The sequence below is a fragment of the Clinocottus analis genome, unplaced genomic scaffold, assembly GCF_023055335.1.
Source record: "Clinocottus analis isolate CAN_PGR_092001 unplaced genomic scaffold, fCliAna1.0.p SCAF_14, whole genome shotgun sequence".
Classification (NCBI taxonomy): Eukaryota; Metazoa; Chordata; class Actinopteri; order Perciformes; family Cottidae; genus Clinocottus; species Clinocottus analis.
Genome location: NW_027175865.1, coordinates 9,916,108 through 9,929,060, shown reverse-complemented (window position 1 = coordinate 9,929,060; position 12,953 = coordinate 9,916,108). Strand labels below are relative to the sequence as shown.

Genomic DNA, 12,953 nt, shown 5'->3' with positions numbered 1-12,953 from the left:
ACAGAGAAGATTCTAAAAGCAGGTGCCAAGGGCTGCCAATCTTTCAGTATTGTATAGAGTATTGTTAAAGAGCAGGAGTGTGAATACAAGCACCCACACACAGTGGGCAATGATAAGCTGGAAGAATGTGATTCTCCCTTCTGCAGGTTGAAGTTGGCGATACACAACAGTCAATTGGTCGACCAGCGAATGTAGAACTAGTCCAAGGTTTTCTTAAAAGCTTCAATGTTATTTGCCCCCTTTGATGCAGACAGAATCGCCTTGGACCCCACCTAGGTGAGATGTCAACGTCTGGTTTAAGTGTGGTTAAACTCAAATCAGGCTGTTGAACCATGTAGGCCCAACCACATGGTGAAGACCCAACAGAGATATCACGTTTACAAGAATAGGTACGTACGGATGGATAGATCCGTACGTACATGCTTCTCAGCTGTCGCTGAGTGGAGGTACAAGTACAAGTACTACAAGTACTAACCTTTGAGCCATGTGTGTCGTAATTTCATCAATTAAATGATAAATTTCTACTATAACCATAACAGCTTTAAATATGATTTGAATCACTCTCATGTACATATTATATATATATATATATATATATATATATATATATATATATATATATATATATATATATATATATATATATACATATATATATTTATTTCATTACCTTCTTCTTCATCTTCACGTTCTTGAAGATGGCGTGCACCCTCCAGGTCTTGGCAAACATGGCACCAAAAGCTGTTGTGTATCCAACAATGAGGATCCATGTCCGAACCTATCGGAACAACAGGGACAAACATAATTGTCTTATGTCTTAAACTGTTGATCAAAGCTTAAAACAGCATCTGATCTGACAGGTATTTGCATTTTTCTCAAGATATTCATTTAAAATAGCATTGTGAAGGATTCTAAAAATAAGAAGCTGTCAAATTCATTTTTTCTCTCAAAGTGTGGAGCTCTGGGAGAACGTCCTGGACCATGGAAGCTGTCACACTCGTAAGCGCATTTCATCTTAATGAGAAACAAAACGTAGACCTCTTAGTACTTCGGTACAAAGGACACTGCTGACGTGTTTTAAAATATTATAATTTGGATTAGGACTATGAATAGCTACAGAGTGCTTCGGTACACTGCATATGTTTGAATGTGGCATGTGTACAGGTTTGTTTTTATGTGCATATCTGTGGGTGGGCCCTTTCTGCACCACAAATATTGTAAAGCCTTCACACAGTTACACCTGGCTCTCTTCACCTGCCATTTACTAACATACTGAGAGAGAGCAATAAAGCCAAGCAGGGACAGAGCACTGGGTAAAGAAGACAGCAAAAAAACAATTACACCATTCATTCTCAAGGAGACCAGCACGTATTGATTGTTGGGGAATGGATCAACCTCTGTGGGCCTTTGCTGTAGGAGCTTGTCTGAAGTGACATGCTCTGTTTTGGCTCTGCAGCAAAGCTTTAGCCAGGTGGTGGCAGCTTGAGACGTGCCCTGCCTCACATTACGCTGGTGCGCATGTGTGTGTGTGTGTGTCTTTGTGTCTGGAAGGTGGTATCTCAGTGGAAACCGGTTATCACTGTAATCAAAACTCTTTAATTAATCCAGCATCTACATAGTCACATAGTGATGCTACCTAGGGGGAGACATTTAATGAGCTCCATGCTAGCTAGAGAGCCAGAGAGAGATTCAATCCGTTTTCACTTATGGCCGCTCACATCGTATTTATGGTGTTTATGATATTTTACCCAGGGCTCATGCATTTCGGTCTTAAGTCACGCCCTCCCGCCACACATCGTATTTCTGGTGCTGAAAAAAAAGCTCCATTTTTCTATATTAGTGTATAAGTGCTGAGGGAACTCACAGTGCACAGGGTCTCAAACTCTTTGTCAGAGACGAAACCTCCATCCAGGCCAAACAGGAAGATAGAGGCGTAGGAGAGCATGCCTCCGAGGATGATCAGGTTGTTCATGTAGGGACTGGACATCTTGATTAGTCTGGGAGAGAACAGATGGTTAGAGTAGAAAGCATTAAAATAGAATATGTCCTATTCACCAGTAATACTTCAGAATGATATTTTGGCATTAAAGAGAGTGAAACGTGAAATAATAATCATGTATTCTCATGCTTCATCATTCTTTTACTTCAATACTATTCAGTTTCCTGGGATTCTTCTCTATTTTAAATCATCCCTTTCTTCATCCTCCTCCACCATTCCCTCATTTACTTTCCCGCTCCACCGTACGTTTATCTAGTTCATCTTCACTCGAAAGCGTTCATCTGACCCCTCCCTCCATCCTGTTACTCTCAAAGCTGGGCTTCACTAATCCTGAATGCTGACCTGTGGTTGCGGTTCTTAATGTTAAAGAACAGAAAGGTCCCTCCCATGAGCATGCCCAGTATAGTGATGGTGGACAGGATGCTGTATAGAGGTACGTTGATGTGGCGCCGCTGCAGGCGCACAAACGTACGATCCTTGGGAGGCTCTACTCCTGTGAAAAAAAAAAGATGCAAAAAGGTTTTTTTTCAGGGTAAAAATATAGAAAACCATGGATTTCTGTGGATTTCTCCTCTCCGGAGAGGGTTCTCTCTTCAATTTGACCCGTCTCCTTCAAATCTTTTCTCGTTTAACCACAAAACAGTGACACTGCAGCAGATATCCAGTAATTTAAAACCAATTTCCTGGTCCTTAGTTACCCCTTGAGTGGATGTATCTCTATGCACCAAAGTCAAGTTATAGTGGTTAGACACTACATGTTTTTATCTTTTGCTCTATTTTCCTCCCACCAGTGTACCAATCGATTGGCATCATCTTACACATCTCCACTTACTGTGGTCAGGGACGTGGAAACAAGCATCTCAGATCAGACTGTCCTAGAGTGTCTTTATGTGGGGCAAGACCGACAAGATGGAGAAAAGGTGGGAGGGTGGTGAAGGGGGGAATAGCCAGGGGAATTAAACAAATTATTAAGTATGCCAACAGAGGCCAACGTGGGAGGAGTGAAAAATGGACCGGTAAATAATTTAGGTGTTGGAGGACAGTTAGAGTGTTAAAGGAGAATTGCGATTCCCTATACGGAGTGGCGATGGTGTCAGAGTATGTCTCTGAGTGTGTATTTGTTTTGGAGAGAGTTTGGGTTCAAGTGAGCAGGTGAACGACAGAGGAAAGTGCCGAGGAGGTAGGTAAATGGCCTTTAACATATATATATAAACACATATTGGATGCATCAGGTCCCTTTTTTCTTCTTCAGTGAGTTTTACATCCCTGAGACATCGTGGACACAGTCACACACAAATGTACGCCCAAACACCCATAACTAGTGTTCTTCATACCTTGGAACCTTATGGAGTTGTTTATAAGGTCCAGGACATCAGCAATAGCGTTGTACTCTCCCACCTTCACCTCCTGACCCTCTGTTGAAAAAACCACACAGGCACATAAGAAGACATTACAATAAATATGTGTACTTAAACTGACTTAAACGGTCGGCTTCATGGTTCCACCAGTTTTAGAGTTTTCTTGCTTGGTTTCCTAGCAAGTCATGTTAAATATCTCAGGACGCAGCCTGAAGGGATTTTAAATGTAGTCTCAGTGATCTGTATCGAGTGAAAATGTAACAGAGGCTACTTACAAGTACATCTGATTGAAACACTTACTGAACACGGAGGAGAAAGGTCCAGCTATGAGCTGTACAATCTGGCACTGTGGTTAGCGAACCTCAAATCACAGAGAGATCTACCTGAACCTGTTATTAGTATAACAAAATATTACAAACATAGAATTTTACAGCACTCCTTCAGAGTAGGATTAAGATCTTCAATTTGTAGATTTCAGATAAGCTAAATGTAAACAGGAAAAAGAGATAGATACAAACAGATAAAAACAAGCAAGAGCAGATTTCAATGATATGAATCTCCAATTTATGTGGTGGGAAATAATGAATAAAGGCAAGTGAATCGATCATCAACTCTTGATTTAAGTATCTCCCGATACAGTCAAGAGATTGTAAACCTCTGTACATTGCAGACTGCAAACACCGCTGTCTCTGTGGTGTTCTGATCAAACGCAACTATTTCAGGATTTAGTGTTCTCTTTTTTAGACACAATTATGAGTCCCTCAGGTGTAATACTGAAGGAAGCATGACCTTGTCGGACAAGCCTGGGCCTTCACTCTTCTTCCCTCACGAAGATTATTTGCTAAGAATGTACATCAGGGGGGCAAGGATGAGAAGAGGGGACAAATTATTCTGATTATCTTTCTGTACACACGACAAACCACCTGCATGTACTTTTGGTGCGCATGCACAAATCTGTCTCTGCTTCTGCCTGTTTTCACTGTGAGTGAACTCCTCAGCAGCATTGTCCTTGACAAGGAAAATGACAGATAGCATCAGCTTATGTAGCATCACAGGGCCCCCTTCTCCTCTCTGTGAATCACTCATTTGATTTCAAATTCTGGCATCAAAGCGTCAGTAGATGCTGAAAATATTCGACAGGCTGTGTGAGTAACAATTTCAGAACAGTACTTTTCATGTGGTGTATACACAATCAGGATTCGTATACCTCAAATAATCTCAATAACCATGTTTGCCTTGACCACGTCCTTCGTTAGGAAGGGATTAAATATCAGCAGTCTTCCTTTGAGATGCCCAAATGCTATCCCAGCACTCCATCCCCACAGGGAATATTCATGGTCATCAACCTGCTCAGCCTGTGTAAAAACATTTCCCGAATTTTTGTTGGATTAGTCAATTTAAATAGCTGTAAAAAATCTGTGAAATTTGTTAACTGGACGTGAGACAACTTTTAGTTTGAATATACTGAAAAGATTTGAAGATATAAGGCTGGTGATAATGTTGTTTTTTTTTTTTAGCTCAACAAATCCCCAAATACTCAAATATACAAATACTCAATTAAAATACATGTTATTGTACTTAGGCACAGTATTTTAATGACATGGGTCTGCTAAATCTATTAAGAGTTGTTTTCACTGATGCAGCTGCTGATCAAGCTCAGATAACTTCCTCTTTGGAGCAGAGACTCATGCTCGTATGAAAACTGAAATATCAAAGTGATGATTGCCGGAACTCATTCGCAGTACAACTCTTTTGCTGAAACATGACTCATCTTAGTAGAAGTGTTAGTAAATTAATTTAGAGTTATTTTATATTCTTCTCACATTAGTTTGTCTTTGATCACGTTTATGGTTTTATTTTGTTTCATGTCAGATCTGTGAAGTTCTAACAGGAATAAAAAGGCTGCTTCATTCTCGTGAGCCATTTAAATTGAAAGGCTGTGAAACGACTATTGCCTGGAGGTAAACTAACAGTGAAGGTGTTGCAGGTTCAAATTCCTGTGGAAGATGATAGAAGAGCAGGACGTTAAGTATCACTTGAGGGTTGTTGTAGATAATAAATTCAATCATTTATCTCTAAGATCCAAAACCTCTTAACCTTTTACCCACACGTTTTCCCCATGTACGTATCAATGAACCTCTCTTCTTCTGACAGAACGACAAAAGACATGTTTTCTTATCCAGCCTCATGTTGATTTCAAATCTGTACTCAGAAGGACTGCAACTGTGTTCAGGACCTCTGGTAGCAGGCTATCTCTTATCCTCATGAGAGAGGGAATAAAAGCCATTGAGGCCCCTGACTAAGAATGCCTGACAGGGGGAAATGGAGGATCAGACTGAGGGCAGATGATAGGGTCATGTTGAGGATCCCTGGCTTTTGAAATATTCAAGCTGGGGCTGTCCCTCCGCTCCTCTCCAACAAGCTCAGGCTCTTGTGTGTCAAAAGGGTGACACATTCACGACCCTTGACAAGTGAAGCAGGAGGGATGGAGTGAAGGTTAAGGAGGGATGAAGGAGGTGTAATAAAGCTATAAGACGATAGTGAGCGATAGATGTAGCATAGGGGATGATTTGGTTTAGGGAGAGATGCGTGGCAATGATTCAGGCAAGAGCTGAAGTCTCTCTCTCTCTCTCTCTCTCTCTCTCTCTCTCTCTCTCTCTCTCTCTCTCTCTCTCTCTCTCTCTCTCTCTCTCTCTAATTATTTTGATCCTACAATGTTCAAGAGTGGCAGAAGAACCATGATTACATTGAGTATAGTTACATTAGATTGCATAGTTCAGTTGTGTCTAGATGGACATTTCAGAATATATGACGTGTAGAATAACAATTGAAGGATTTGATGTTATCGTTAGTATATTTATTATCTAACTTGTCATACTACAGATGTATTTACTTTACTAATTTTGTCTTAATTGAATATCAAATTATATGATAACCATGTGGTTTCATATTTTATCAAATCTACTGAGCCAGCCTGGGATGAAAAGCCAACCATGACCAGCAGAGGAAGGCACACCAGCATGTTCATAACACACACACGCACACGCACACGCACACACACGCACACACACACACACACACACACACACACACACACACACACACACACACACACACAGATGTATGCAGCCGGAGGGATCAAGCCCCTCTGCACTGGGGGAGATAAGATGGTGAGGCAGAGAGGGCTGAACAGCACCATGCAGTGTGCTACATACAGAACGGGGAGCCTGGGAGCTGGGAATCCCCTGCATCAAGATGGAATCTCTTGGTTATTCTCCCACTCTGCAGGCCCCGCTGGCTCAAAAATAACCTCAGGAAGTTGCCATGAGGACAGAGAGTATGTTTTTGTGTACAAACCTTGACAGTCCAGACATATATCCCATCACCACGGAGGAGATCAAGCAGGTAAAGCACCATGGGCCTTATGCTTTCAAGTTTTAGATTCACCTAACCTGCCCCCACACAGTCACAGAGGCAGGCAGCTGATTTTACTCACGAAAGTGAACGTCTAAAACATTTATTTAACATATTTTTCTGACAAACAACCCTTGCAGTCATGCGAATAATGACTAACCTCTCTAGAAAAACAACTAATGAGATAAATGTGAGTACAAAGCCTCCGACTTCGAAACTGTGAAATCCTTCAGCCTCCCTTCCCTGTGTATACTGTATGAGTCTGCTGCAAGCCTTTCCTAAGCTGTATTGGTCAGGATCCATTATCGGCACCGGGTATATCAACCGTGGCAGCCTTCTGGCTTGAGAAAAATTGTAAGTGGCTTTCCAAAAACTCTGGTAATCCTGCAACATTTCTGAAACAATTGCAGGTTTTATTGAACACAGATGTGCAGTAGCTGGAATCCAAATAAATTGGAGAACTAATTCTAACTCAGAGGAGACTCAAGAGCAACCGTGGATGGCCAGAGGCAGAAAAAAAAAGTTCTTTATGCTTTAAAACAATGTTTTTCATTCAAAATAGATTGAGCAAAGGTACACAAATTAACATGCAAAACTAGATCAGAAAATCTAGACTCTTAATCTGAGGAGTAGAGTAGTCTTAGTGTCAGTCATACCTTGAAACTGGTTAAATTTGATTGTGCCCATCCTCTCTCCGTTCCGAAACATGACTTGGCCCTAAAAAGAGGGGAAAAACAAAAACCATCACACATGAAACATTGGAAACACATATTTTACAACAAACAACCACCCTATAGGAAAAACAATTGGACATCTTTGATTTAAACTCCACAGGAACAAGACAGCAATTTCAAGCCAGGCAGCGTCTGTCAAACGCAGACACGGTAGACAAAAGCAATTCAACTTTGTGGCAATATCGCAAGACATATTCAAATCCATTTGGCTTCTGTCGCCTTATCTCGCCCATGTATTCTCAGTCTTTCTCTCTCTTGTTCTATTTTCTCCTTCCCCCTGTCTTTTTATCTCTTTCTCCCTCTTCATCTACAAAGACTGTTCAATTAATTCAGCCAGCCATCTGTTCATAATTACACATATAACTGGGTTCACATATTTCTGGCTGGCTAACAAAACAGGTGAGAGTGGAGAGTGGGGTTGACGGATAGATAGACAGATATATAGATAGAGAGATAGAGTGATGGCAGGATAGAGAGATAGAGAATTAGACAGAGATAGAGATATATTTAGAGATGGAGCATTTGCATTAGCTGATTAAAAGACAGCTGAGGGGGGAATATGGGAAAGGAAGCTGGAGAGCCAATTTTGCCTCAAAAAGATGACAAGCTTTGAAGTAGCAGCGCAGGATCCAACCCCTCTGTTTGAATCTCAGTCTTTGTGTGTCATCTTTGATGTCAATGTGCATGTACTTAATATGTTGTCACATTATGCTTATGTGCATGCATGTGGCCCTATCCCTGATGATGCATTTGTGTGAGCAGAACAAGCTACTTCTGAGACACAGGGCCTCCGTGCTGCCTTCACCCTCGGGGTGTACAGCAGATCCTCTGCTAACAATTTCACACCCCAGTGTCAATCTGACTTGTCAACACTAACAAGTTTCTTTTGTCGCACACTGCTCTTTCCTATGATATGCCATGCAATTACGCCCGTAGTGTAAGTAGGACAGTGCAGTGCACCTCGGTTCAGCTCATTAGATATTACATTTAGATAACTGTTGTGCTTAAACAGGGTCAGACAATGTGGGATGAAAATAGGGGAAATTGCCATGAACCTGTTATAACTGAGTGTATGTATCAAGGCTGCCAGAGTAGCTAGCGTCCTCATTATGCTCTCGCTATGCATTAACATTCCCACCATAATTGCCCTTTACATCAGCAAAAGTGGAGCTAACACAAACCTTATTGAAATGGCGTGTAGTTATTTTAACAGCCCCCAATTTGTTCTCTCAAGTGTATACACGGCTTGGAGAATATGCAAAGAATATCAAACATATGCAGAGGCACTCACTCTTACATTCTTAATTGCAAATAAATGTCTGTGCGACACAAATTAAATTAACCTCCTTTGACCAATATTCAAAGAAGCTACTGTAAAGCCCTCTTTCTGCAAGGTATTATGCTTCTCTGCAGCTTAGGCAACCTCACCGGAGTGTATTGACCCAGACAGGTGTCCCTTGTCTACTATTCAAAGGATGTTCAGACCTGAGTCACAATGTTGCCTGATGGAGCAATCACTGTGTCGAGGAGTACATGTCTGTGTGTGTGTGTGTGTGTGTGTGTGTGTGTGTGTGTGTGTGTGTGTGTGTGAGATAGTAGAGGCGGCCAGGTATCACTTTGGCTGAGGAGGTGAGAATACTGTCAGTGACAGGTGTTTCGAGGTCAAATAAAATGTCGGTCTGTGGGCTGCAGGTGTGGCATCCCGGGACTGTCAGGGTTTGAGTTGGAAACCCGGTTAATGTAACTGTAATGCACACACATTAATAGTGGACTCCCCCCCCACACACACACACACAGTTTTACCTCAGCGAGGCTGTCTGAGGTGACTGTCAAGCCTTGGGTTGTGCTACTCACCATTACCCAGAAGGACACCAACATACCAACATAATGACCACTGACCACAACAGTTCTTCCAACAGCAACACAAACAAACAAACATGTCACTTGTCATCTCCAATCACAATGTTCTGTGTCTCTTCCCATCAGCCCTCCCGGGTAAATTCCAGTGCACATCATCCTGTGATTCTTGCAACTATCTGCACTCTTTGTGCCCTGAAAGTCTCTCCCAGCTAATGTCAGCCTTTTTCTCTATGGCCCTGACAGCAGCCAGATCAATAGTGTGGAGCCATCCATGATCACTCTCCTGCTGCTGCTGCTGCAGCTGCTGCTATGAATTCAGCAGCAAGACTGAGATCAGTGCAGAATGGACATGGTTTGGTCCCATGAGACCTGTGTGTTTACACAGCAAACACAAGGCGTAAAATCATGACATCGGGACGGACACGAGGCTCATGTCAAGGTCCCATATTATTAAGCACGCATGCACATATGTAAACCTAGGGTCGGTAGCAAATTCATTGCACATGGATTTATTTTATTGGAAACCCAGTAGGAGCCATTGCAATTCACAAGCAAACCGAGCGAGTTGTGTAATAGCCCCTTTTGAAATCTGAATACGAAAATAGCATAAAGGATGTATGCAGTGTGGATGTGAAATTGCCTTCCTCTGTCTTTGTTCATCATGCGTGGGTGGAAGTTTCTATGTACTAAGTGTGTGCTACATACACTTTTCATCTCATTTCGTTTAACTGTTAAAAGAACAGCTTTAATAGTGAACAGATCTCAAATCTTTGGGTACAAAGATTCATTTAAATATTTTTACAATGCTGCTGTATTTAAACCACATACAGTTTACCACACACACAAGGTTCTTGCTCAGATTTCTTGACATACTAATCAAGATTGTGGTTGTCAAAAACAAACACACTATTCTGAGAATAATTTAATTTTTTTAGGACCTCAGCAAAACAAGAGCAATCAGATTTACTGTAAAATTACTACTATGTCCATTTACTATTACTTTTTGTTGTTTCGTAAAACTAAACTCTTCATATCAATTGATTTGTTTCTTCATCATTTACGTCATCCCTTCACCATTACATTGTGACAGCATGTTTTCATTCATACAGTGGGACATCAATGATGGCTTTCAGAGGTCAAAAGTATATGCATAAAGTATGTAAATATAAAGTATTATACATAAATGCAACGTAAAGTAAGGCATAAATATTTAAACTATATTGTATAAAGCTTTCTTCCTTTACTCTGGTACATTTAGAGTGAACACTTAATTTTTTTATTTAAAATCTTTAAAATCTGAATGCAGGACTTTCACTTATATTTAAGTATTTATACATTGTGGAAAATGTATTTGTAAGTAAAGGACTTATTCCACCACTGACAGTAACATCTGAAGAATCAATACTAGTCAATACTAGTATTACAGACTGGAGATAATCAGATTGCTAGTCCATCCAAACAAGAAGACTTCATTATCTATTTGCGTGACGCAGGTAAAACGTGGATGAAATGCTTTATAGCCATCAAAATTCCTGCACGGCTTTGCATCCCTGAGTCTCTGAGGAAAGACTCAATGTCAGCCGGGTTCTGAATGACGACCCGGAGGATTTGGTGCGGCAACATACACCTTTAGGGACATTACACATAAAGGAACTCACAATAACGGCAGTCAGTGGCCTGTACTGATTTTTCTACTCTTCCGTTGAAAACTATACGCTATTTGTATCATATTATCTATATCAACTTCTCTCTTGTGTTCCAATCCGAGTTAAGTCTCTCACCTTTACTCATGTATTAAATGTATTACCTCCCTAATATTACAGAATAGACCATCTTTCTCCCTTTTGTCCTTACAAGCATTTGTTTTGGACATTTTTTTGAAAGCAGTTATGAATATGACACCAGCAATTAAATGTTGCCCTGCGTGCCTGCTGGCTGTCTAGGCTGGGAGCAGCAAGATATCCTCAAATAATGGGAGTGTCCTTTGCACAGGAACAGGAGAGATCCTCTAACAGATCCATAGGCAGCGAGAGTGAGTACATGCACAGTTGTACACGTGCACACACGCACACACACACACATACACACGCACACACACACAGCTTGTAGATAGCATAGCCAACGGGATCAATCTTGAATGCATTGGAGTGAGTCTGCAGCACCAAATGACAGCACTTTAGGCATCCTCCAGAGACAAGGATGGCTAAGAAGTCTTCTCTGCAAACAAGCTTCCAGCATACAAAGCAGTAATTAATACCTCTGTGTTTCCTGATTTTACCAACACCATACTGTGCATAGATTATACACAGATGAATGCTATATGTTTCCATAAAAGGTGCTTTATTCATCAGTGCTAATATGTTATATGACGTTTTGATTGTGTGGTTTTAAACCATGTTTTTATCTTGTATGTACTGAATGTATTTATGTGTCTTTGTCTTTCCTTACTATACCGTATATGACTCATCAATTTTAACAAAACCCTTTTACTTTCATACACAAGTAAATGTACAGTACATGAGTGTCTGGGGAGTATCCTTGTGTTTGCACTTGTCAACAAAGTGTAGACAATGGGTGCTCTGATCGCTCAGTGAGGGAAGTAAGGAAACCCCTTTTTAACTACCAACATGTCAAACTGTGCCATATTTTACATCATGTCTATATTTAAACACATATAGCAGTTTAGTGTTTAACTTACTGTAACACCAAAGAAGTTGGTTTCATTCATGACGTCCAGCACCATTTTTCCTACTTCGCGATCATCCACAGTGAAGTTATGGAAGGTGTTCTGCCGTTGTTTGACCCGGAGTAGTTCCATCACTCGAGTCAAGGTTTTAGCGATGACCCAGATCCCATCGTAGGCAAAGCCGTGAAACTTGCTGGCCTCCACACCTTTCTGCTGAAGCTCTCGGCTGTACTCTCTCTCATAGTCCTTAGGGGTCTGAAAGGGAGGGAAGAGAGATCAAAAAGAGAAAATGTGCATCTCCTAAATTTTTGGAAAAATGTTCCTTAGAAAAATACATTTATGTTGAATAGCTTTAAGTGTACTATTATTGGTGTAACTTCCAATTTTCCACACAATTTGAGACGCAAAGCCAGAGTTCCCACTCTTTCATAGAGATCATTTTCTGGGACTATTCCTGGACATTTTCAGTTTTCAAGCTGGTATGAGAGACAGGGATCACGGCATACACCAATATGTTCCTCACTGTAGAAGACTCATCTATGGAATAGTCTCATGCTTAAAAATGATCTGAATACAATGCAACGATGCCTGCACATATACAGTATGTTACTCTATTGAGACGCTATTGCTATAAAAGTTAAAGATTTCATGTCATGTAATGGTTCATTTTGCTTGAAAAAAAAGCAGCATTGCGTTTGAAGAGAAAACGCTAATAATTAGGTTAAAAAAAGGCCCCCTATCCAGCCTGTGCTTTGAGCTCCCATTTATTGTTTTTGCCCAGGTTCCCATTCATTATTAATAAACTCTCTCAACACACATTTGAAATCATTGCTCTAAGCCAAAATCTAATCACGAACCGTAAACCATTGCCGGCAAAGCAAGCTAGCAAGCACATACATTTA

The 12,953-nt window shown here is 40.8% G+C and overlaps 1 protein-coding gene across 3 annotated transcripts in view; it reads right to left on the bottom strand.

Annotated features, from left to right (window-relative positions):
- Positions 1-12,953, bottom strand: part of gabbr2 (gamma-aminobutyric acid (GABA) B receptor, 2) — a 150,770-nt gene that overhangs the window by 46,383 nt on the left and 91,434 nt on the right. For all 3 annotated transcript variants that reach the window (XM_068575080.1, XM_068575079.1, XM_068575081.1), the window contains exons 7-12: positions 12,064-12,306; positions 7,428-7,488; positions 3,334-3,414; positions 2,342-2,492; positions 1,865-1,997; positions 671-778 (exon numbers count right to left, since the gene is read on the bottom strand). In XM_068575080.1, the coding sequence (XP_068431181.1) occupies positions 671-778; positions 1,865-1,997; positions 2,342-2,492; positions 3,334-3,414; positions 7,428-7,488; positions 12,064-12,306 (777 nt within the window). The remainder of the gene's footprint in view (positions 1-670; positions 779-1,864; positions 1,998-2,341; positions 2,493-3,333; positions 3,415-7,427; positions 7,489-12,063; positions 12,307-12,953) is intronic.